We start from the raw sequence: 27,263 nt of genomic DNA, 5'->3' as shown, positions 1-27,263 counted from the left end.
TGAGTGGTCTCCTAATTTGAAGAGACCACACAAGGGGGGTTATTTACGAAAAGGCAAATCCACTTTGCACTACAAGTGCAAAGTGCACTTGAAATTGCACTTGGGAGTGCAGTTGCTGTAAATCTGAGGGGTAGATCAGAAATGAGGGGAAGCTCTGCTGATTTTATTATCCAATCATGTGCAAGCTAAAATGCTGTTTACTTTCTTTGCATGTCCCCGTCGGATCTACAGCGACTGCACTTCCAAGTGCATTTCCAGTGCAATTTCAAGTGCACTTTGCACTTGTAGTTTGCACTTGTAGTGCAAAGTGAATTTGCCTTTAGTAAATAACCCCCATAGTCTGCTTAGTAATTTTCTACTTGTTTTATAACAATGCAAATTTACACTCCAAATAAAAAGTGGATGACATCAATTTAAAACTGGGTAAGTTATTTTAAGCTTATAATGAAAACATGCATAATCATAAGTTAGTTTTAGTAAAAACTGCATGGCTTTATGGTCAAGACATCCAGATATAAAAAACTGAAGTTGCATGCAAATTCTGCCACCTAAGCTTTTTTGTATTGGTAAGTGAGACCACCCATCGCTTTAAAGTGTTACTAAGCCAAGGACCCTGCATTCACTATATCCGGTCTTCCACAGTACACAGAAATGCAATAGTTTTAGTAAATATAAACTGCTAAATACCTTTTCTCATCAGCAGTTAGAGCAGTCTTGTGACTTCTATCAGTGTCTGGTTAAAGCTTATAGGGGAGTTTCATTCTCCCCTGATTGTCCTATGAGGCTGTAGGACCCCTGACCCTCTATCTGGAGAGTGCTGATTGGCCCTGTGCTGATCACGTGAACTCTCCCAAGGAAAAAAAAAATTAGCAATACACACCAAACTGAGCATGTGTAGCTTCCCCCAAGGCTCTGTTCTATCAGATGGTTTTGGGACTGTGGAAGAAGGGGAGGATCAGAGAAGACAAACAGCCTTTTTACACAATGCAGAGGATTACCCCTTAGGTTCCACAGTGAGTATAACCAGCATGCTTTACTGTATATACAGATTGAATTTACTGTTGTGGGTTTAGTAACACTTTAAATGACCAATAGGGAGGCTAATAAGGGGTTGGGGGCCAAACTGAATCAAATGCAGGTAAACACATGGCATTGATCAGCCCTGAATATGACCTATGTATATACATTTTTAGCAGTTTGGATTGTCCAAGTTTGCAACAGGTTTAATTTTAAGGTGGCTTGTGTCACTAACACTCTGAAAAAACATTACATGGAATGTAGAATTGTCTGCCACCTCCGATGCGGGTGATACCTTCCTCTTTTCACATATTTGTTCTTTCAGCATTCCTTCAGATCTGTGATCTGAAACTATTGTGAGAGCCTAATGTGGTAATTACATCTTCTGCAAGTTCTAATTATGTCTGTGCAAACTAATGAATATAATAGCAGTGATCTCTGTTGTAAGAGTGTATGCTGAGATCTTACTAAGGCATTAGTTGCTGTGTAACCTGCTGTGTGTGTTTTCTCACGGCTCACAATGTTACAAGTTGGCTATTTCTTGTCCATTACAAAGACATTTTTTATTTAATTTTTGACCAGAATTAGATACTGGCAGATTGCCTGTCATCTCCATCTACCACATTCAGCAGCTTCAGGGAATTATGTGGTAAAGGCGTTGTTGAAAGAAGTATGTTTGCTCATTTAGGCTGGTAATGATTAGCAAGTATGCAAGGTATGTAGTAAATGTGGTAGGTTGCCAAAACAGGCAGCCTCTTAAAGGGAACCTGTACTTTCCCTACCTTTTTAAACAAAGTACCATCAAGCAGAATTGCTTGCTCAGCAGGGAATCTGTCCGCTGATCCCCGCTGAGCAGGTGGATGTCAGGTCCCTGTCCGCTTTGCTATGCAGAGTGGACATGGACACAGCACACTCTTCTCTATGAGGCGGTCGGATGGAAACGGATCGCTTGTCTGTTTCCATCTGACTGTCATCCGATCCGTTAGTCGGATGGGGAATACGTCTGTTTTTGGAGGCCCGGATCGGATTGCCGATGGGTGTAAGAGCTATGGATGGTCCGATCGGGTCCGCCTAAAAAAAAACTGACAGTCGGGCGAGATTGGCCCATCAGTGTGAAAGGGGCCTAAACAATATCTTTCCAAAAATAATTTCTACATAATGGCTCTGTAATATATTTTTCATGACGTTTTCCCTGACCAGTGCAGCCAGTGAAGCATCTGATCATACAGATCTGTGTTTCATTAGATGCTTTTGAAGGGCAGGGGAAATATCAGGGGGCTAATAGACCCCTGATGTCTCTATAAGGAGTACCTGTCACAGGCCATAGCTGTAACTGGGGGTCTTGTTCACCCCTTGTAATAGCAATAAAGTTAAATAAAACAAAGTGTAAAAAAATATAAATCAATACAAAATTAAAAGCACCCCTCTCTCTTCCATGCTTGCACACAAATGCAAACGTTAATGCATGTCCCGCACATTTCCACATATTTAACTTCTTCGCGTCCGCGCTATAGCCGGATGACGACTACAGCACGCGGCGCGCTCTGATCACCAAGTCAATGAGACTCCAATGGGACTGATTCAACCACCAGCTTCACTAGCTATCACAAGGGTGTCTCTCTCTCTCTCTCTCTCTCTCTCTCTCTCTCTCTCTCTCTCTCTCTCTCTCTCTCTCTCTCTCTCATGCATTTTACATTGTGCACAGTTTACACAGAGTGGGTGATTTTGGTTGCACAGCCTAAATCTTCAGTGGGAAGAATTCACCAGAGTACCCACAAATAATGCTACAAAATAGTTGCTGATTGGCACACCAGCATCATAACTAAGAAACTGGTTTGAGGTCATGGTGGTCTCAATTGTTGAAAAACATGGAGTGGGTGCAGCGCTAATGATAATATGTGAAGAATGCAACAAAAATTTACTTAAATTGAAAGTGCATTTCAAATATTCAGAAATAGTGAAAATTCAGTAAAATAATAAAAAACTAAAGCAAGATCTCAATGACTGAAACTGCAAAGCATTAATATATGTGAAATATAAAAAGCTTGTGGATACAATATATAACTTAAAAAAGACAAACAATTCAATATAAATATTGTGATGTCAGAAATAAAGTAAAATTCACAAAGGATAATGAATATCAATGATCTATAAAAATACACAAAAAATGATAGTGAGAAACCATAAGTTAAGAATTCTGTGACATTATGAAGTGAGTCAATAAAGTCCCAGTGTATTCAAAAAGAATCCATGCAAGTAAGGAAATTTGATGAGAACACAAAGCTGTGAAGAAATGAGGGACCCTTCTTCCAAACAAGCTGATCACCCAAGGTGGATATGTAGTCTCCTTACCAGACAAGATGACCACACCAGCGGTCACATCAAGCATAGGGGATTCGGTCTCCCAAAAACCTATGTGGGCATCCCAACCTGCTGGATCCTTAGCACTCCTTGGCACTCAAAGACAAAGAAATTCCGCCCATAGTGAAGTATGTATAGGGATATTTATTAAAATCGAAAGGAATTGCACTTATAATATGAAGCTCATATATGCGCGGTGTGTTATAACATCAAGATTGCGTCAGCGTCTCGGGCTTCCTCTGCCTGCCGCTCAATTGTTCTTCATTTGAAGGGGGTGATAAAAACACAGCAATATGAATATTTATTATTTACGCCCTCCCTTCAAATGTTGCTCCAAATGTTCTGCGCTGTCCCTGGCTTCCTCCTTCATCCAGCGCCAACCAGGCCTCTTCGGGCAGAGTGGCCTCTCTTCTCATTCTGCCCATTTCCTGTTTGCCAGGTTCTACCTTTTAATAGAGCTGCACAATTAATCGTTAAAAAAATCGTGATCTCGATTCACCTCCCCTGACGATCCCTCCTGCAGAGGTTGCCGATTCTTTCATATAAACAAGTGGAGAGACTTTATATGCTCACTCAGCTGTCAAAAGAAAGCATCCAGGCATTCTGCCAAGTCTTTTAACTTGAAACATTGTAACTAAGCTTCCTTCTTAGATCAAAGGGAAAAAACTTCTGTGTAAATAAGTAATCTGGCAGTCTGCCAGGTTTTCAACAAGTGTAAATGCAGGAAGTTTAACCACTTAAAGTCCTTTTCCTCCTCTTTCACACGAGGGATCCGTATGTTCATTTTTCATCCTTCCGTTTTCGGATGAAAAACGGACATACATGTATCCCTATGGAGCGTCGGATGTCAGCGGTGACATGTCCGCTGACATCCGACGCGCTCTGATCCGAAAAGTGTAACGGAGGAAAACCCTACTTTTCCATCCGTGATCGGATGACGACGGACTCTACGGTCCGTCATCATCCGATCCCCCATAGGGGAGAGCGGCGCTCTGACAGGTCCGTAGCTGCACAGTGTGCAGCAATAGACCTGTCATCTTTCTGCTCAGCGGGGATCGGCGGAGCGATCCCCGCTGAGCAAGCGGGTGTTCACGGGGCGGATCATCACTGATCCACCCCGTGTGAAAGAGCCCTTAATCTTTTTCTGACACTTCTTTCTTAAGTTAAAATCAATATTTTTTGCTAGAAAATTACTTGGAACCCCAAACATTATATATATATATTTATAGCAGAGACCCTAGGGAATAAAATGGCAATTGCTGCAATATTTTATGTCACACTGTATTTGTCCAGGAGTTTTTCAAATGCATTTTTTTTGGAAAAAATACATTGAATAAAAAAAAAAACGAAACAGTAAAGTTAGCCCAATTTTTTTGTTTTAATGTGAAAGATGATGTTACGCCGCGAGAATCATGAGAGAATCGTGATCTATCTTCAAAGCCAAAAAATCGTGTTTCTCATTTTAGCCAGGATCGTGCAGCTCTACCTTTTAACAAATCATTTTTTTGCATAGTAATTCTTCCTGGTCTGCATAACTGAAGACTTGTCAGGGGCGTTGACTTTTGACTGCATAGTTTGTAGTTGAAAGTAAAAGTAAAGTCATGTGTGCAGGTTTGTACTTGTGCTTCTTTCCCAATCTGATACCACCTCATTGTAGATCCGACCCTGCACTTGACCTCACCCTGTCTGCTTGTTAATCCTGACATTGTACGGTCTCGTTGACCATGACTCGAATGGCAGGTCGAGGGTATTTATTTCTTGTTGACAAGTATACAGCCCCCTTTTACCTCTTGAAATACTATAATGTGAGTCAATGCCAACAGTTGTCCCATGACATGTTTTACTGGTTGGTGGAGATACTGAAAGTATTTAATCAGATGTTCTGTCGGTAACTGTCTGTGTTCATATAGTTAATACTTGAATAGAGGAATGTGCTGAAACAACTATCTATTTTCAGCTGTGGTTAAAGTACAGCAAACCCCATGAATGGTACATCCTCTAGTAAGGTTTTTCAGAGGAAAATATGCTTTGCCTAATATATTGTCTTTCTTCGAATGCATGCCTAAAGCTGAACTCAAGAAAAAAAAAAATTCTTTTGGATATCGTGGGGAAGGGACAGCATTTTTATTGTGGTGTTTTCTCTATTGGGGAATTTTCCCCTTCATTACTACACAAAGTGATGGCAAATCTTGGGAGCACAGGCTGCAAGGAAAAAAAAATACTTTTTTTTTTTGTATACTTTTCTTATCTCGTAACCAGTCACACTCAAATATTCATGCCTCAATTGTCATTTTCCATTGCAGTTCACTTTCTCATTGGTTTCATACAGCCTTTATAAATAAGGCCCAGTTTCACAAAGCAGTACAATTCCCTACCTTCTTTCTTCATGTGACTGTGCTCTTTGGGATCCTCTTTGGGATGTCCCTTACAAAAATGATAGAAGACATATTGCAAAGGGCAGAGATCATTGTTGGACTGTCTTTGCACCTACTTCTTACTGCTTGTAAAATCTCGAAGGCAGTTAAGCAGCTGGGGTACGGGTATGATTTGATTTGTGTACGGACCTTCCTTTTTTTTCCCCAACGCATTGTGTTGCTGTGGATTTTTTTTTTTTTTGGTGGTGATGTTGGGACTGTGAATTTATTTATAAATGCATTGTATTCACGTGCAGATTTTGTTATGCATGATGTAGCACACTGTGATTCTTTGCAAAATAAGCGCATATATGGGCCTGCATTGGATAACGCAATCAAGCGAGCCCCGAGGCTGGGTTCACACCTATGCGAAATGGATGTGGTTTTCTCCACATCCAATTCGAATAGCAGGAGAATGGCATAAAAGGGCGCAATTTATTTCTGCCCATGCACATGGGTTATCGGCCGCTCCCCTCCCCTTTTTCTCTTACTGCATATTGTATATAGAAAAAAATGAAAAAAAAAAAGTATGTTGTCTATTGCATTAAATGCACGTAGTTTTGGTGTGGCTGTCTCTTTACATTTTCAGGTTACCTGGGCGGGTGTTCCCTGACTGGCCCAGGTGAAACAGATGACCTTTGAAGAAAGTGCTGGAACATACCTGGCGGGTATATAAAGCCGCAGCAGCCTGTGCTTTTTGCTGCTGGCTGGACACTGGACTTTGACCCCCCCCCCCTTCCCCTCCACATTTATGTGGTCTGTCACCCCCAAATCAGGAGGGGACTGTCACGGAACGTCCCACACTCCGCTTGAGTGCTTCCGTCATATACCACTTCCTCCCAGTCTGCATACAGATATCAGATATTCCAACCTCTCTGAGCACAAAACAAGGCGACACTTGCTTGTTGCTACCATGAACTCACTTTATTCAGAACCAGAATACAGTCTTATATACACAGGAGAAGATTACTCTAACAATACAAACGTAACCTAATTAACACGAGCTAATTAACTAATCCTTTATACAGCCTAGGTGATTGAGACATGACCTTTTGCCCAGACTGAGTTAATTATCACAGGACATTTCTCACAATAGCAGCTCCAATAGGAGTCGTCCCGTCTCCTACATTGTATAGAGGACAATGTCATCAGCTCATTCAATTAACATAAACACAGGTAGTTGGAGCTGATGACACCAGCATCTCCTCACAGGATGTGTCCCAACAGAATGAATCAGTCTTATCAGCAGGGGGCTGCTGGAGGAATCCTCCCTCCCTCTTCAGGGACACAAATCTACAGTAAGGAGTCCCCAACAGAATCAAACAACATACAATATATACATATAAACACGACTGAGTCCGATTAGTACAGTTCAGACTGGATTTCTAATTCACCTCACAAAGAGTATTGTTCCATTGAAAATCCAGGGCCCATAATCAAAAGGCAACAGGCTTGCATTCAGTTCTCTCCAACAGCCTCTGTTCCGGCTAGGTCTGTCACAGGCACTTTACAGTTTAAAGTTATATTTGCTCGAGTCCTAAGACTGAGCAGATTTTTACATTCATTAAGAGTTTTATGCAGTATTATATGTGTGATTAAAATTGGTTAATAAATATGGTTAATTTTCATTCATACCAATAAAGTGCCGCGGCCATTTCTAAGCCATACTGTTGTTTTGGTGTGGGTTTGTCTGGGTAGGTTCTGGTTTTCGAAAGAGGGGTTATGTGGCCTGCGATCTCATTTGACTGGCTCTCTATGGAGCCGGTTCACATATCTCTGGGGCTGCTGCGGAGCACACTGCACAGAAACGCTGTGCATTTTTGGCTCCATTTCAGGGCCGAATTTGGGCAAAGATTCGGCCCCGATTCGCCCCTGAAACAGAACGGGGACGCACAGCGTTCCTGTGCGATCCGCAGCCGGTTCCAGTGTGAACCGAGCCTGAATGTACTTTCTTTCAAAAGTGTTTTGTTTTTTTTGTTTTTTTTTATGGAAGCTTAGACCACATGAAAATCATACATTCTGCATTCAAATGTTGAGTAGAATACATTGAACATCACCTAAATGTACAGCCGTGGCCAAAAGTTTTGAGAATGACACAAATATTCATTTTCACAACGTCTGCTGACTTTTTTGAGTTTTTATGATGGCAGATTGCATATACTCCAGAATGTTATGAAGAGTGATCAGATGAATTGCAATTAATTACAAAGTCCCTCTTTGCCATGAAAATGTACTTAAAGCGGTTGTATACCCGCTGTTTTTTTTTTTTTTTTTCTACACCTGCAAGGGAAAAGGCATAATGAGCTAGTATGCACCACATGCTAGCTCATTATGAGATACTTACCTTAGAACGAGGTGCCGGCATCTCACACGGTCCACGCCGAGGGAGCTGACATTTCTCCTCGGCGTGTCTTCCGGGTATGAGTATGTGAGTGGCCGGAGCCGCGATGTCGTCACTTCCGTGCATGCACGCGGGAGACTTCTGTCCGGCAAGCTCCGGAGTTTGCCGGGCTGTCTGCCGAGAATCCCCTGTGCGCGTGCATTTTCGGGCAGTAAATTTTGTAAATAAGTAATTTTTCTCCTTCACTGATGGGCACTAATAAGGCAGCACTGATGAGCACTGATAGGCTACACTGATGAGCACTGATGAGGCGGCACTGATTAGGTGACACTGATGAGGAGGCACGAATATGCCGCACTGATGTGACACTGATTGGCAGCACTGATGGGTGGCACTGGTGGGCACTGGGCACATATAGGCAGTACTGGTGGGCACGGATAGGTGGCACTGATGGGCATTGATGGGTGGCATTGATGAGCAGCAGTGATGAGCAGCACTGATAGCCAGCACTGACTGGCATCACTAATGGCCATAGATTGCGGGCACTTGTGGGCACAGATTGGCAATTGTGGGCACAGATTGGCACTGATTGCTGGCAGTGGTGGGCACACAGTTCTGGCACTGGTGGCACTTAATTATAATCAGAGCACTGATGATCAGTGCCCTGATTACATTCCTAGATGTTCTCTGTGAGGAGATGCCGCTGATCGGCTCTCCTCTCCTCACACTCTGTCAGTGTGAGGCGAGGAGTGCCGATTACCGACATCTCCGTGTTTACATGTGACCGGCTGTGATTGGACACAGCCAATCACATGGTTAAAGGCCGCTGCTCTTTACACAGATCAGGGTCGCCCCGTGTCCTAGCAACGCGGAGTGGGCAAGATTGTCGCGCTGCGCGAGAGCGGCTGTTCTAGGCGGCCGTCATGTGACGTCCACCCAGAACTAGAGCCACGCTGCCCAGCCGTCATTTGATGGCCGGCGGGGGGGGGGGGTAGTTTAAGAAAGATAAAGTACTGCAACACGTGTTAAAAGTGCGTCACATTGCATCACATCACAGTTCATGGTGCATGTGGTGGTTTACTAATGCATGTGCTTTGGTGTGAAGAAGCCCTCCGTAGATGAAATAACAAGATGTTTGGTTTCTTTAAAGGGCAGGTGTGTTTACAGTAAAAGTGCCCATAAAACCACCCCTTTCAACCCCCAAAGCTGTTTTCTCTAACAAGCAGGGCCCTCTGATTCCTCCTGTATTGAATTGTATTGTAACTGTACTGTCTGTTCTCATGTTGTAAAGCGCTGCACAAACAGTTGACGCTATATAAATTCTGTATAGTGTTAATATTCTACCCACCTCACCCCAGCCTCCTTATTTTCCTCAGGGGGACATTCATGGCCTGTCTCTAGCATTAGCTTTACTTGCATCCAGCAAATGCAGACCTCTTGTAGTATCTTCCTGTCACGATAGCACAGCACTGATCTTTCAGCTTTCACTGTCATATGCAAATAATAAATAATGAATCATTCTATCTCAGTAAGTTCTATCAACAGTAATGGCCATTTGCAGCATTAACTATGTATTGGCTGTGTTTTTATATCAATTTGCTGACATCTGGATTAAACCAGAAAATCAGTGCTTTAAAAATATAAAGACATTTTATAGTACTTCAAAACTTTTGAAAATGAGTGTATGTTTTAACATAGCTTTTTGTGGCACAGATTCTCTTTGAAGGCGAGTTTTATACTCTGCATTGTTGAAAAGAAAATGGGGGGCTGCGTTGGTTACAACTGTCAAGGCCCATCCATACTGTAGCAGTAATGTGCATCACCTCAGTGTTATTCCAATGCACCTTGCTGTTGGACGTGTGTTGCGCTGCTGAAAATGGAATGCATTTTTTGGTCCATTCTAGTGCATTAGGCAGCCTATTCAAACAAATTGAATGTATTGCATGCTATCTCACATTATAACACTTTTTATCACACTGCGGTGGTGTAAATGGGCCCTCAAAGGTGGGATTTCCTTTCACTGTGAGGATGTGTTTTCATGCCTTTGTAGTGTCTTCAGCATAGGAAGTGAGTGGATACCCTAATTTAAAACCAAGCTTAATATAGCCATCCACAGCTTGAATTTCAACTGATTCCTGTCAAATTGGCTGAAATGCAAACCATGGAACACCCTATCGGCACCACCTGGCTCGGCAAAAGTAGGTTTAAGGCTGGGTTCACACTGGTGCGACAAACGCTCTGACATTGGGAGCTCATGATGCATGACGTGTGAAAATTAATGTTTCCCTATGGGAGCCGTCTTAACTGGTCCGACACAAGTTGGTCCGACTTTGAACATGCTCCCTGCACTACTTTTTGTCCGACTTTGATCCTACTTCAGCCCATTGATTTTCATTGGAGTCGGATCAAAGTTGGATCGCCGTCTTGCCTGATCCAACTTTGGCATGTGACTTGTGCTCTGATGATCTTGAAGGGGAACTCCACGCCAAATTTTAAATAAAAAAAGGCATGGATTCCCCCTCCAAAAGCATACCAGGCCCTTTGGTCTGATTATGGATTTTAAGTGGAATCCCCTACGCCGAAAAAACGGCATGGGATCCACCCAAAATCCATACCAGACCCTTATCCGAGCATGCAGCCCGGCCGGTCAGGAAAGGGGGTGGGGACAAGCAAGCGCCCCCCCTCCTGAACCGAACCAGGCTGCATGCCCTCAACATGGGGGGGTGGGTGCTTTGGGGCAGGGGGCGCACTGCGGCCTTCCCACCCCAAAGCACCTTGTCCCCATGTTGATGAGGGCAAGGGCCTCTTCCTGACAACCCTGACCGTTGGTTGTCGGGGTCTGCTGGCGGGGGCTTATCGAAATTTGGGAGCCCGCTTTAATAAGGAGGCCCCAGATCCTGCCCCCCCCCCGCCCTATGTGAATGAGTATGGGGTACATCGCTCTCTGGTGTCTTCTGCCGGGCTCTTCCGCTATCTTCTGCTCTTTTGCCCGCTCTTTTGCTAGCATTGGCGCGGTCTTCTCCGTCGTCTTCTTCCGCCCCATCATGCCCTGGGTGGTGACGTCATAAGGGGTGGGGTCACCGGATGACATCAACCGGTGACCACGCCCCATGCCTATATAAATCGTTGCGCACCGCGCACACGGCATTACAGCGGGAGAGCGCGTCCTGTCAACATCGGGAGAAGACCGGAGGGAAGAAGACAACAGAAGACCGGGCCAACGCGGGCAAAAGAGCAGAAGATAGCGGAGGAGCCCGGCAGAAGACATCGGAGAGCGGGAGAAGAACCGGAGACTGGGAGAAGAGGCCAGAGAGAGCGGAGAAGTCGGAATAGACCCCCGGAGCTGCCTAATCACTTTAAAAACCTGTCTAGTGTGTTTTTTTTTATTGACACTTTTTTTTCCCCCCAGGTGAATGGGTAGGGGTACGATGTACCCCATACTCATTCACATAGGGCGGGGGGCGGGGATCTGGGGCCCCCTTATTAATGGGGGCTCCCGGATTCCGATAAGCCCCCCCGCCTGCAGACCCCGACAGCCAACGGCCAGGGTTGTCGGGAAGAGGCCCTTGTCCTCATCAACATGGGGACAAGGTGCTTTGGGGTGGGGGGGCCGCAGGGCTCACCAAAGCACCCACCCCCCATGTGCATAGCATATGGCCTGGTAAGTTTCAGGAGGGGGGGGCGCTCACTCATCCCCACCCCCTTTCCTGACCGGCCGGGCTGCGTGCTCGGATAAGGGTCTGGTATGGATTTTGGGGGGGACCCCCATGTCGCTTTTTCGGCGTAGGGGGTTCCCCTTAAAGTCCATACCAGACCGAAGGAGCTGGTATGCTCTTGGAGGGGGAACCCATGCCAGTTTTTTATTTAAAATATGACATGGAGTTCCCCCTCAAGATTCATACCAAACACAGTGCCTGGTATTGGCGAGATCTGAGTCGGATCCCCGTTCATTGAAGTCGGGCGCGTCTCTGACTTCAAGTCGCAGGGCAAAGTCGGATCCAAAGTAGGACGAGTGTCGTGTCGCACCAGTGTGAACCCGGCCTAAAAATCTACTGAGCCAGCTACACACATACACACACATACACACACATACATATACATATATATATATATACATAGTGGGGCAAAAAAGTATTTAGTCAGCTGCCAATTGTGCAAGTTCTCCCACTTAAAAAGATGAGAAAGGCCTGTAATTGTCATCATAGGTATACCTCAACTATGAGAGACAAAATGTGGAAACAAACAATCACATTGTCTGATTTTTGAAAGAATTTATTGGCAAATTATGGTGGAAAATAAGTATTTGGTCACCTACAAACAAGCAAGATTTCTGGCTCAGAGAACCTGTATCATCTTTTTCTTTAAGAGGCTCCTCTGTCTTCCACTCATTACCTGTATTAATGGCACCTGTTTGAACTTGTTATCACCTGACCGCAACCTCAAACAGTCACACTCCAAACTCCACTATGGTGAAGACCAAAGAGCTGTCAAAGGACACCAGAAACAAAACTGTAGACCTGCACCAGGCTGGGAAGACTGAATCTGCAATAGCCAAGCAGCTTGGTGTAAAGAAATCAACTGTGGGAGCAAAAATCCCAGAACCACACGGGGGGACCTAGTGAATGACCTGCAGAGAGCTGGGACCAACGTAACAAAGGCTACCATCAGTAACACACTACGCCGCTAGGGACTCAGATCCTGCAGTGCCAGACGTGTCCCCCTGCTTAAGCCAGTACATGTCCGGGCCTGTCTGAGGTTTGCTAGAGAGCATTTGGATGATCCAGAAGAGGATTGGGAGAATCTCATATGGTCAAATGAAACCAAAGTAGAACTGTTTGGTAGAAACACAACTCGTCGTGTTTGGAGGAGAGAGAATGCTGAGTTGCAACCAAAGAACACCATACCTACTGTGAAGTATGGGGGTGGCAACATCATGCTTTGGGGCTGTTTCTCTGCAAAGGGAACAGGACCACTGATCCGTGTACATGAAAGGGGCCATGTATCGTGAGATTTTGAGTGCAAACCTCCTCCCATCAGCAAGGGAATTGAAGATGAAATGTGGCTGGGTCTTTCAGCATGACAATGATCCCAAACACACTGCCCGGGCAACGAAGGAGTGGCTTCGTAAGAAGCATTACAAGGTCCTGGAGTGGCCTAGCCAGTCTCCAGATCTCAACCCCATAGAAAACCTTTGGAGGGAGTTGAAAGTCCCTTTTGCCCAGCGACAGCCCCAAAACATCACTGCTCTAGAGGAGATCTGCATGGAGGAATGGGCCAGAAAGACTTACAGAAAACGTTTGACCTCTGTCATTGCCAACAAAGGATATATAACAAAGTATTGAGATGAACTTTTGATATTGACAAAATACATATTTTCCACCATAATTTGCAAATAAATTCTTTCAAAAATCAGACAATATGATTGTCTGGATTTGTTTCCACATTTTGTCTCTCATAGTTGAGGTATACCTATGATAATTACACAGGCCTCTCATCTTTTTAAGTGGGAGAGCTTGCACAATTGGTGGCTGACTAAATACTTTTTTGCTCCACTGTGTGTGTGTGTGTGTGTGTGAATGAATATATATATATATATATATATATATATATATATATATATATATATATATATATATATATATATATATATATATATATATATATATATATATAATATAATAAAAATAGATTAGTTGTCTGATATTGCTGCCATCTTGTGTTTGCTGTCCCCATCTGAAATTGGTTTGCAGATCCCTGCTGTCACCTTGATGAATGCAGAAGAGTGATCGCCCCATGGGGGTCCAGCTCTAGGGCTCCTTGTAAGGAACAGTTTGCGATTTATGTGGGTGGATTCCGCATTCTTCAGTTTACAACAGAATCTTTTTTTTTTTTTTTTTTTCTTTTTAAAGAGGATGCAACCTTTTTTTAATTTTTAATTTTGCTGTTCCTTATATTTTAGAGATAGGAGCAAGCAAGACAAAGTTTGTGGTAACTAACAACTGAACTATGTCTTACACTACTGGAGTATGGCTTTTCCTTAGGCTGGCCATACATTATGCAATTTTCATTTCTTCAACCACGGGTTAAAGAAAAGAAAATTGCTTGATTGCCCCATCAACATGGTGTTGATGGGGAAATACCTCCGCTGTGCCATTGTATTCTGACAGCAGGAGGTTTCTTAGCCTCCAGAATACAATGATCACCGCTGGCTAGATGGTGACTTCTCTCTAGGGGACAAATATTTTCTCGATCAGTGGCTACAGCCAATCAGAAGCAGTTACTGATCAGTTTATTCTGACAGCAGCGTCCGCCACTGTCCTGATACGAGGCTCAGGCAGGGGTGGAGGAATCTGTGGATGACCAGCATAAGGCAGTACAACTGGCCCTGTTGTACCGGGCTCGGTCTGCATCAGCTCAGCAGGGGGGCCCGGGCAGTTTTATAGTTCAGTTCTGACAATTGACAAAAAAAAAAAAAAAATACTGCTTGCTAAACTACACCCCCCCTTCCTTCTTGCTTAGGGAGGGTTGTATAATTACATTTTCCTGGTCCCCATCAGGTTGACAGAGGGGCCCAAGAGGTGAGAGCAGGGGAAGGACTTTTTCTTTTTCGGGGCGGAGGTGTACAATTCAGCGCTGCAAGTAGCGCTGCTCACTTGTAGGATACCTACTGCCTCTCCTGGAGGAGTGATCCTCTGTAAACATGCTCCGCTAACTGGGAGCAGAAAGTCTCATCCCAGTGGCGGGTGGCGTGGCTGCACTGTGAGTGGCACTAATATCTCTCCACGGAGTCCACAGAATCCTCACTTATAATAATCAGAATTCCGATAGCCATACAGCACAGCAGGTGCTGTACAGCTGTCAGTGTCACATGGCATCTTGGGTGGTGACTTTTCTAACTTATGGTTGTACTGTGTGTGTGGTACAGACTATAACACAGTACAACCATAACAAAGTCAGAACCCAATAGCCATGTGACACTGACAGAGCCATACAGTACCCGCTGTGCTGTGTGGCTATCGTATATTTGATTATCACAAGTACAGTGAGATGCTACCTAACACTTGTGTTTTGGGGGTAAAAACACACTGAGCTGTGTTTTTACTGCCCCCCCCCCCATTTCTCCCCTTTTAACCCCTTTATGCCCAAGGAACCCATGTGTGTAACTGTATGGTTGTGGGTTTACTGCTGCATCATGATAATATGTGCAGACTTGTATAGAACATAAACATCAATAATGACATATGAAAAATTGGTTGAATATTCTCCATGGTTGTGCACCATTCTGCGTTTTTACTGCCCCCCCCAACCACTCCCCTTTAAGCCCTTTATGCCCACAGAACCCATATGTGCAGGGGCAAAAAACTTGGCTTTAACCGGAACACGGTGCTCATATGCGTTGCTGGGTGGGCAGTGCACTTTGCTTTGAGGCGGGGCCAGCGGTGGGATTGAAGAGGGGGCCCTGTCAGGTAGGCTGTGCGGGGCCCCACGATTTCTAACAGCGGCCCTGATGGCCAGGTTTCCTCTTACAGAGTGCACTTTTTAATTTTTTTTCTTACTTCCTTTGTATTTGGGTGGTGGCCCTTTGGCCTGGTCTGTGTGTGCTGTACAATATTGAGCTGTTTCCCATACATCACACAGTGCCGAGGTCTGGACATCACAGGTCTCCTGTCTGACACTAGTGGGAAATGGGAAAAGGATTTCAGCGGCTGGGAAGCAGCTTTGAAAACACATGTGGGTGGATTTCCAGCAGGGGCTGTAATAGAAGAGAAACTCAGACACATAAACAGCAATTGTACATTCCCGGTAATTTAATCTTCTGGTTTTGTCAAGTTAATATGTTGGGTCACAGACCAGTTCATCTGTTTATATTGTTTCTGGGTTTTATTTAGCAAAAAAAATGGGCAGCTGGGAAATCTCAGAATCTACAACTGCACATTATGGAAATATGACATTGCATAAAGATTCCACATGAGTGGTGATGGTCTGATGGGTGGATTTTGACCCTGATGTACAGTGTTAGTCTATAAATGTACTGCTGCATTTTCTGATCGTGTATTGCAGACAGTGTTTTACATTGCGCAGTTAATTAAACCCGTCTCTCCCACATGTAGAAATGATATCAGTCAAGCCCACAAATGGCTTTCTGATTTTATTGGATTATAATATAGTGCAAAAGAATTAGTTGGGTTTCACTTGCAATTTAAAATGGTTCTTCGGTCAACTCTTTGAAAATAAGTCAGCGGACTCCTTGTGGCTTCACAGCCGGCTGCCCACTGCCCAATGCGTGATCTCTACGGTGCTTTGTGAGTGATCTCTCCAGCCTCCTGGGACCTGTGAACTTCGGCAGAAGTGGTAGCCGGCACCTGTCAATCTGTTTTGAGTGGAGTGAATGGCTTGATTTACTAGTAGGCTGAGTGATCTTTCCCTACGTTTTTTTTTGTGTGTCTGCGATTAGGGAAGATACTTGCATCCTTTGTGTGCAAATCCTACTTGTAATCTTTTAGCCTTAAGTGATACCAAGCAGCACAGATAAAAATCTGGTTGGCCTTGCAGAACTGATTGGCAGATCTTAACTTTATCTGTATCAATGGTACTTCACGTGTTCCTTTCTACCTCTTAATTGGTCCTTTAAAGGGGTTGTAAACCCTCAAGGTTTTTCACCTTAATGCTTTCTTTGCATTAAGGTGAAAAACCTTCTGTAGTGCAGCAGCCCCCCAGAGCCCCCTATTACTTTTTGAGCCCAATCTTTCCAGTGACGAGAACGAGCCCAGCAGCTCGAGTTGCTGTCTCGGGTCCTCGTTGGATAGATTGATAGCAGCAGCAGTCATTGGCTCCCACTGCTGTCAATCAAATCCAGTGACACGGGGCGGGGCCGTGTCCTGCTGTCTGTGTCAATGGACGCAGCAGTAGGACTCAGGAGCTTGCTCTCACAGGCATCCCCTTGGAATGCGGGTCTCCGAGGGGGCACCCAATGTGAGGAGGAGCCAGGAGCGCCGCTGGGGGACTCCAGAAAATGCATGCACAGAGGAGGTAAGTAGAACATGTTTGTTATTTAAAGGAAAAACTGACTTTGTTAAGCATGGGCCATGAGAAGTTAGATGGTGCAGAGCTAACCTCGATGTTTACAAGAAGAGTCGAGGTCTGAGTAACTGTATGTCAGGTTGTACTGATTGTTTTGTTGTGGTTTCCAATGAAAGTAAAGCTGGCCATACACTAATCGAAATTCAGCTGGTTCAGCAGGGATTGACTTGTGTTGAACCACCCTGTTGGTATATTATCACTCGATCAGCTCTATGGTCAATAGGCTGCAGTGCCGATCTATGTATTTTGATGGAGGGGGAGTCTCTCCACTGTCAGAATACAAAGACAAAGCGGGAAGGGTTCCAAAACTGATCCATGTATGGCCCGGTTTAGGCTAGCTATACACCAAGGCCGATTTTTCCCAATCTAGTAGATTCATCCATCTGCAGTAAACAATGTGAATGGAGAAATTTCTGCTGCATTGAACAGGAAGCTGTCACTGTTAGGCCAACAATTTTCCACCTGGTTTCTTCTATTTTTTTAAATTGAAGGTTGTCAAACCAGGTGATGCTGACAGGGACACCAGTGGTTTGAATGCCAATTCAACAGAAACTGGCCAAAATTTGAGTCCTGTATGGCAAGCTAAACTTTTTTGTTTTATTCATTATATTTTAGTTTTAATTGCATGGGTTGTAAAAGGTGTAATTTTGTAGTTATATTTGATCTCCAAGTCAGTTTAGTTGAGGCAGATGGTGCACCACCCCCATCTCAACACAAACTTGGAATCCTTCCTGACTACATAATGGTACTTGAATTAGAGCCTCCTGAGCTGGACGAAAGTATCCTAAACAGTGAAGAAAGCAAAGCGTAGTTTGTGTTCCCAAACTTTTTCCTTTGCAGATGCCAATTGTATTAAAGCTCACTGGCTCCATTACAGTATCTGCTTATTTTATCTAAGAGACGGTCATTGTATCTGCGTTTGGAAATACTATGTTGGAAGTGCAATGTTGGCTTCCTGTCCGTTCTTATGTCTTCTCTGTAGGCCAGATTGCACTTTTAAAGCAAAAATGTCCTTTGAAAACAACAGCATCTTATTTGTAGTAATAAGAAAATGATCAACACATTTACTGGTAAAAGGTTTTCTCATTTTGCCTATATGAACAATCCCAGCTTGTCACCCAAACTCCCGTTTTGGCTCTTAATGATTGCAAGCGGCTTAGTGTAATTGCTCCTACCAAAGAACTTCATGCATTGGGAAGAAGAGGGCTTATATGACTAGTTCTAAAAAGTATGCATGCCAATAATTACAGTATACAGTACAGTTTTTTTTTAAATTCAGGTTGTAATACTAACTTTCTTTACTTAAATTGTTACCTCTGAAAATAGGGTATTTTTCTTCCTATAACTAGTATCTCCTTAAAAACACTCTCAAGAGCATTATGCAGTCTAGATATACAGTGGGGAAAATAATAATTTGATCCCCTGCAGATTTTGTAAGTTTGCCCACTTACAAAGAATTGAAGGGCCTATAATTTTTATTATAGGTGTATTTTAAATGATAGAGACAGAATATCAACCAAAAATATAGAAAAAACACATGATATAAATGTTATAAATTGAGTTGCAGTTCAGGGAGTAAAATTATTTGATGCCCTACCAACAATAATTCTGGCTCCCACAGACTGGCTAGAGTATGTGCTCATGTGGTACACAGATTAGTCCTGTCAGTTTAAGAAGGTGCTTCTAAGGACAATTTGTTATGTGTTTAAAAGACACATGTCCACAAAATCTCTTTCTTCCATTCAAACCTCACCATCATGGGCAAGACCAAAGAGCACAAAGGACATCAGGGACAAGATTGTAGACCTGCACAAGGCTGAAATTGGCTATAAGACCATAAGCAAGAAGGTTGGTGAGAAGGAGACAACTGTTTGAGTGATTATTCGCAAATGAAAAAATTACAAAATAACATCAATCGCCCTCGGTCTAAAGCTCCTTGCAAGATTTCGCCTCATGGGGTAAGAATGATCATGAGAAAAGTGAGGGATCATCCCGGAACTACACGGGAAGAGCTTGTAAATGATCTCAAGGCAGTTAGTACCAGTCACCCACCAAATTATTGATAACACAATACGCTGCCATGGATTGAAGTCCTGCAGCACCCAAAGGTCCCCTCTTCAAGAAGACACATGTTCAGGCCTGTCTGAAGGTTGCCAGTGAACATCACAATGATTCAGGGAAGTATTGTGAGAAAGTGCTCTGGTCAGATGAGACCAAAATTTAGCTGTTTGGCATTAACTCGATTAAAGTGTTTGGAGGAAGAAAAATACTAACTATGACCCGAAGAACACCATCCCTACAGTCAAGCACGGAGGTGGAAACATTATGCTTTGGGGCTGTTTCTCTCTTAAAAGTACAGGCCAACTTGCCTCATTGATGGGCTAATGGACAAGGCCATGTATTGTAAAATCTTGGATGAGAAGCTTCTTCCCTCAGTCAGAACACTGAATATGGGTCGTAGATGGGTCTTCCAGCATGACAGTGACCCAAAACATACCACCAAGGCAACAAAGGAGTGGTTCAAGAAGAAGCACATTAGGGTCATGGCTTGGCCTAGCCAGTCTTCATACCTTATTCCTATCGAAAATGTATGGAGGGAGCAGAAACTTCGTGTTGCCAAGTGACAGCCAAGAAACCTTGAGGATTTAGAGAAGATCTGTAAAGGAGAGTGGACCAAAATCCCTCCTGAGATGTGTGCAAACTTGGTCACCAACTACAAGAAATGTCTTACCTCTGTGCTTGCCAACAAGGGTTTCTCCACCAAGTACTAAGTCTTGTTTTTGCTTGGGGATCAAATACTTATTTTACTCACTGAACTGCAACTTAATTTATAACATTTGTATCCTGTGTTATTTTTCTGGATTTTTGGTTTATATTAGGTCTCTATCATTTAAAATACACCTATGATAAAAAAAAGTGACTCTTCATTGCTTTATAAGTGAGCAAACTTACAAAATCTGCAGGGGATCAAATAATTATTTTCCCCACTTTAGGTCCCCTCGGACTCTCGGCCATTGAATGTCCATGCATCAAACGTATCTGACCCTAGAGAGCCACCTGCAGCAAGGTTTGATGCCATTAAGTATTAAACCCAAAAGCAAATATTTATTTTATTGCAGCTTACCAAATCCTAGATGTGATGGCTGCATTAGTTTCCTTATTTAGCACCACTTGTTACACTCTGCTCTATTTAATATTCTGTACTTATAACACAACTTTTTTGTAAATGCTGTATTATAGATACCCTTCTAGTATTTGTTTTTCCCTCCTAAGGTTTACCAGGTTGCAGTTTTCATTCAATGTTGTGCCTAAATAGGGCACACTTTTGCCATCCAGCGTAATATTCTGTGTTGTGACATATGGAGTAAACTATGTTTTATACAGTTCAAAAATTGACACATAATCTCAGACAGCCTTTCCAAGCCAGGGTTCTGTGGAAACCTAGGGTTCTTCTAAATTCTGCTACAGTTTCCTTGAGCAAAGAGCAATTTCTGCCACTTTCCACTGAAGCCAGCGATCATTTCAGCTATCTGTAAGAGGGGGATTATTCTCACTAACCACAAATCTAAGGAGCATTCTTCTTGACCATCACACTAAGTACAGTGAACTGCAAGTGCAGTATTTTTAACAGGGATTCCCTGAGACCGGAGCATTGCTTCAGGGATTAAAAAGGTTGAGAAAAGCTGATCTAGTAGCTAGGTAAATGTGTTTCCAATCAAAATCTTCCCTGCTTTTGGATAAAGAGTTTGAACTTCTTTCTGGTCGCACAAGAGGAAGCGAGCGAAAAATCCCAACGTTGACAGTTGTCATTAGAAGTGGGTTCACTTATTAGGAGTGTTTCTCTCACCTGTTGTTCCAGTGACAGCTGTTGAGTTTAGTTCTCTAGACACTGGAGGTTTGTATTTAGCCTAGTTTTTGGAATCTACACAGGGCTGCTTTCTTTGCTAGCATTGGGGGAGCAAAGGATGCAGTGGATATAAAAAGTCTACACACCCCTGTTTTAAAATGTCAGGTTTCTGTGATGTAAAAAAAATGAGACTGCTAAACTTTTTCCCACCTATAAACTGTACAACTCAGTTGAACAACAAACCGAAATCTTTTTTTTTTGGAGGGAAGTAAAAGTAAAAAAATAAAAATATGGTTGCATAGGCGTGCACATACTTAAACTAATACTTTGTTGAAGCACCTTTTGATTTTATTACAGCACTTAGTCTTTTTGGGTATAAGTCTATCAGCATAGCACATCTTGACTTGGCAATATTTGCCCACTCTTTGCAAAAACACTTCAAATCTGTCAGATTGCGAGGGCATCTGTGCACAGATCTTCAGATCACCCCACAGGTTTTCAATCAGATTCAGGTCTGGGCTCTGGCTGGGCCATTCCAAAACTTTAATCTTCTGGTGAAGCCATTCCTTTCTTGATATGGATGTATGCTTTGGATCATTGTCATGCTAAAGGTGAACTTTCTCTTCATGTTCAGCTTTCTAGCAGAAGCCTGAAGGTTTTGTGCCAATATTGACTGGTATTTGGAACTGTTCATAATTCCCTCTACCTTGACACAGCCCCTGTTCCAGCTGAAGAAAAACAGCCCCAAAGCATGATGTACCACACAGCCAGTGCTTGCCAGATAGTCATGCAGCTCCTTAATGTTGCTGTAGGCCTCTTGGCAGCCTCCCTGACCAGTTTTCTTCTCGTCTTTTCATTAATTTTAGAGGGACGTCCAGTTCTTGGTAATGTCACTGTTGTGCCATATTTTCTCCACTTGATGACTGTCTTCACTGTGTTCTATGGTATATCTGATGCCTTGGAAATTCTTTTGTACCCTTCTCCTGACTGATACCTTTTTAACAATGAGATCCCTCTGGTGCTTTGGAACCTTTCTGCGAACCATGGCTTTTGCTGTAGGATGCGACTAAGAAAATGTCAGGAAAGACCTACTAGAACAGCTGAATTTTATTTGGGGTTAATTAGGCACTTTTAAATGATGACAGGTCTGTACTGACTCCTATTTAACATGAGTTTGAATGTGATTGCTTAATTCTGCTACATCCTCAGTTATAAGAGGGTGTGCACACTTATGCAACCACATTATTTTAGTTTTTTTATTTTTACTTCCCCCTCAATCTAAAAGATTTCAGTTTTGTTTTTCAATTAAGTTGTACAGTTTATAGATCACATTAAGGCTGGGGTCACGCCTATGCGAATTGGATGCAGTTTCTCCGCATCCAATTCGCATAGCACGAGAATCTAACCGGCTCTCCATGGAGCCGGTTCACATATCTCCGGGGCGGCTGCGGAGCACACTGCGCAGAAACACTGTGCGTCTTTGGCTCAGTTTCAGGCCCGAATTCAGGCAAAGATTTGACCCTGATTCATCCCTGAAATAGAGAACAGGGACGCACAGTTTTCCTGTGTGATCCGCAGCCGGTTTCTGTGTGAACCGAGCCTAAAGGTGGAAAAAGTTCTGAAATGATTTATCTTTGTCTCTTTCATCACAGAAACCTGACATTTTAACAGGGGGGTGTAGACGTTTTATATCCACTGTGTTGTGCTGCATGGGCAAAGCATGGGTTAATTGTAAAATCTGCGGTTGGTTTTATTGTATGACCTTTCAGACTATGGTTTATTTTGACTCATCCTGAAGAGCTGGGTAATAAGAATACTAGTACAGGAAGATGACTTGAGATCTCTTAATGTGCTAACCACTTCTGTAACTCTTGCTGGTATATTTGCTCTGCAGGCAAAGCTACATTTTCTGTCTTTGCAACCTTTTTATTTTTACCTTCTATAGCTCATATTTTAAATAAAGGAATAGGAATGTGACACAGTCATGCAAAGATGTACTAGGACCTCATTCAGGTGAAAGCTAGTTAACCTGACAATTTTTTGTTTGAAACCGCATGGGCTTTTCGTCATCCTCTCCTACAGTTCATAGGTCAACGCTTGCTCCTTGATTTTGCACAACCGTTTCTTTGTTGTTTGCACTTCTCTGTTTAGTCACTGTTTAAAGGTTCTGAATCTGCAAAGACTGCCAGTGCTGATCTTGGTCTCTCTGGAACTACACTTCGGGAAGTAATAGAAGTAGCTAAAAATATAAAGTCTAGTTTCAGAATGACAGCAGAGCAAAACTGATAAAAGAAAGTAAGTTTGAGTTATGATTAAGGCCCGGTTCACACTGGTACGACATACGCTCCGTCTTTGGGAGCACATGTTGCATGACGTGTGTAAATCAATGAATCCCTATGAGAGCCGTCTTAACTGGTCCGACACAAGTCAGTCCGACTTTGAAAAAGGTTCCTGCACTACTTTGGTCTGACTTTGGTGCTACTTCAGCCCATTGAATATCATTGAAGCTGGATCCTTGTCTTAACCATCCAACTTGTGACATCTGACATGGTGATTACAGCAGCAGTGATTGGTCAAATGATAAGTCAGATTATCTCAAAGTCGGAGCAAAATCTTATCCTGTTCATTCAAGTCGGATGGAATTAGGACCGATGTTGCAGGACAAAGTAGGATGACAGTCGTGTCGTACAAGTGTGAACCCGGCCTAAAGAACTTTGACTTCATTTTCCAATTTGGTTAAGCATGGGATGGTGACAGAATCTCTATGTCTGAATTCCAGTTAAACGCCAAAATACATTGAAATGCTTATATAGGATCTGTCTAACTGCAAAGGAAATTGGTTTTGTCTATTCAGTCTTGTATACAGCCCTGCCAGATAGCACAGCCAGTATGGATGCCTGACCTTTTGTTGCGGCAGTTAGGGGGGTTTGCATCTGAATCGCACAGGAAAACTGTCCATATTGCTGTGCGATTTTTCTTTTTATGCAGTCCATTGTGATATCAGCCTATACAAATGAATGGGGCTGATATCACACTGGACTGTATAGAAACTTGTGCAAGCTCCTACTTTTTAAAAATATTAATAAAAAATGGGCTGCAACCCACCCCAATGTGCTTAAAAGTTCACCCTTCAAAACATGTTACACACTTATTCAAGTTGTAAATGTTACTATAGGACTGGCCACTAACACCCCCCCCCCCCCCCCCTTCCTCCCATCTCCTCCACTCGCTAGTTGTCACACTTTGCCTGCCCAGCAGCGTCATTCCTTTGTAGAGTGCTGTGAATGGGAAATTATAAGTACCGACAGCCTTTGCGGCTGCTGGCTTGTAGTTCTCAATGAACTATCATGGTGCTGTTGAGCGCTATAGTAGTTCATTGACAATTCCTGTCAGTGTGAAACTGCCTGCCCATACAATGTATGGGCTAACAGCTCACACTGACAGTCTGCAAGAGTCCTGCATGGCACCAGCAATGGTGCAATGCTTTTCAGGCTCCTAATAAATAAAAGAAAAGTAAATGCTTGTTTCTTTACCTGCAAAAACAAAGTGCATTTATTATTTATTTCTTGAAAAGTGAACTTATTTTAAAATTGCACTTATTGTAATCTTTTCCTATCGCAAGGCATGGCAACACAGTAACTCATGTTGCCTTGTGGCCTGCTACAACGCAAGTGCTTTGCCTTATTGCCTTGGGGTGTCATTATGAGATGTATGGCACTGCAAGGCATGTTACACACGCAGCACTTCTCATCTTGGAGTGCTGCAAAATTACCCCTTAAGTAATGTGGCAGGCTAACATTTCCATCGGGGCGTGTCTCTGGGTGTATACAGAGTAGTCACGTGAAAGAACAGCCCTTCTCGCTTTAGGAGCATAAAGCCCAGTTAAAGGGATGTCGGAGCTGGGTGGGAAGGGTGTAAAACGTCATGCTGGAATTCAGCTTTAATTTGTTAGCCAATTATGCGTAAAGTCCATCTATATGTACTAGTCTATCCAACATAACACTCTCCGAAGGGTGGCAGTGCTGCTGTTCAAGAGTGGCACCATTGTTCCTCCATGGATAGAACGCTGGGGCGAGTGTACCCACACCGAATCAGCAGGTGAAAATAAAGCAAAAAAGTCCCCCCCAAAAAAATATAAAACTGCCACCATCTTTACTAATTGGTAAACTGTAATATAAAAAAATATATTTGGGGGTTTAGATGCTTAAGGATAGAGTTGAGATTATGGTTAGTGGTAATATTAAGTAAAGAACCCATTGCCAAAGCCTGGCCTCCTGGTATTGAAAGTGTAGAAAGTGGACTTCCCCGCTTTTACTAAAGAAGTCAACAGAGCCATCTTACACTGACAATGAAGCTGAATCTCACTCACAGGGCATGCTTATTAATGTAGGGTCTTTGCCATAAAGTAGCTCTGGGTCAACCTGGTTTGGGTGACTCTTGCCTTTTTCCGAACTGATCAGTTTTGTAGAGTAGAGACTAGAGCTGCACGATTAATCGTCAAGAAATATTATCGCGATTTTTTTCTGTTGCAATCTTGACAAGTGTTTCAAGATGCAAAGAATTCTCTCTGCTCTTCTGAAGCCACAGCTGTCGAAAGAAAGAAAAAAACTGGGCAGTCTGCCAAGACTCACAACATTCTTTAGCAGTGGAACTAAGTCTAAACATTGTAACAATTTGTCAAATGAATAGAGTTGGTGTGTAAGTGAGGAAAGTTTAACCACTTAAACACTAAACCTTTTTCTGACATTTGTTGGTTTCAAGTTAAAAAATTTTTTTTTTGCTAGAAAATTACTTGGAACCCCCAAACATTATATATATTTTTTTAGTAGAGACTCTAGAGAATAAAATGGTGGTTGTTGCAATATTTTATGTCACACTGTATTTGCGCAGCGGTCTTTCAAATGCATTTTTTTTTTTTAATTACTTTAATGAATTACAAAAAAAAACTAACCAGTAAAGTTAGCCCAATTTGTTTTGTATAATGTGAAAGATTTTACGTTGCGAGAATTGTGAGAGAATCGTGATCTTTTTATTCTAAGCAAAAAAATCGTGATTCTCATTTTGTCTAGTAGAGACAATTCTAAGTTGCAGCACTGATTACGTTTACATCTATAAACCCAATTAATGTGTAATGTTCAAGTCTCTGCAGTACAGCAGCTTCATGGGGTGGGCCGTGTGCAGACACTCAGCTGATTACTTGTTTCAGCAACAGATCAAAGGCCCACGCTGAGCTCCGCTGTCTGTGGCACCCATCTCTCTGCCGCCCTTGTAATAACACCATCCACTGTTGCTGCTGACTTTCCCATGCAATATGCTAAATCTTTTACAGGTAAAAAGCTTAATTCTGCACGCAAACACGTACCTTATACTGTATTCACTGCCATCTATTTTATTTTTTCATTTTGTCTAAATTATTTATTTTTGTGTAGAATAGAATCCTGCACATAAAATAGAATGTAATCGTTTTGTTGTCTAGCCATCACAGAGCTTTTGCTTTTGTAGCTGCTGTGTGTTTCCTGTCACCGTGACCAGGACGTGAGACCGGTAAACTGAATTAGTCCGTAGCCTTGGCGACAAGCCGTCCGTATGTAGGGTTTCAGCATGGCCTTAAAACAAACTGCAGCAGCAGGGTCTAAGGCTGAGAGGAAATCAAAGGACTGAGTTTTTTTGCTTTGCTTCATGCTTAGCTGTGGGTGCCATTGTGGCTTGGACATGTTTGTTTCCTTTTATATTAATAGTATTTTCTGGTCAGGAAGTGGTCATTCTTTATTTGTAGAGTAAGTGCATCTGCTCTGTGTGGGAAAAGTAATATATTTTAATCTCTTCTTTCAGTTCCAGAAGACCTGTCATCAGAGGAAAAGGAAGAACTCTTGAATATAAGACGCAGAAAAAAAGAACTTATAGATGACATTGAGGTAACAGTTAATTTGTCGGTAAATCGTGTATGGCACCGTGAATTCCTGCGCTAAACAAGTGATTAACCACATCAGTCCCGGAAGGATTTACCCCCTTCCTGACCAGAGCTCTTTTTGCGATTCAGCACCGCGAAGCTTTAACTGACAATTGCGCGGTTGTGCGACGTTGCACCCAAACAAAATTGACGTCTTTTTTTTTCTCCTACAAATAGAGCTTTCTTTTGGTGGTATTTGATCACCTCCTGCGGTTTTTATTTTTTGCGCTATAAACAAAAAAAGAGCGACCA

The 27,263-nt window shown here is 42.9% G+C and overlaps 1 protein-coding gene across 2 annotated transcripts in view; it reads left to right on the top strand.

Annotated features, from left to right (window-relative positions):
• Window positions 1-27,263, top strand: part of CYTH3 (cytohesin 3) — a 216,200-nt gene that overhangs the window by 66,544 nt on the left and 122,393 nt on the right. Inside the window, exon 2 of one of the 2 annotated variants that reach the window (XM_073591020.1) lies at window positions 26,894-26,976. The exons of the other annotated variant lie outside the window; for it this stretch is intronic. Within the exon in view, the coding sequence (XP_073447121.1) occupies window positions 26,894-26,976 (83 nt within the window). The remainder of the gene's footprint in view (window positions 1-26,893; window positions 26,977-27,263) is intronic. 2 annotated transcript variants of the gene reach the window in all.

Source organism: Aquarana catesbeiana, linkage group LG06 (genome assembly GCF_042186555.1).
Source record: "Aquarana catesbeiana isolate 2022-GZ linkage group LG06, ASM4218655v1, whole genome shotgun sequence".
NCBI classification, from domain to species: Eukaryota; Metazoa; Chordata; class Amphibia; order Anura; family Ranidae; genus Aquarana; species Aquarana catesbeiana.
This window is presented reverse-complemented; position numbering and strand designations above follow the sequence as displayed.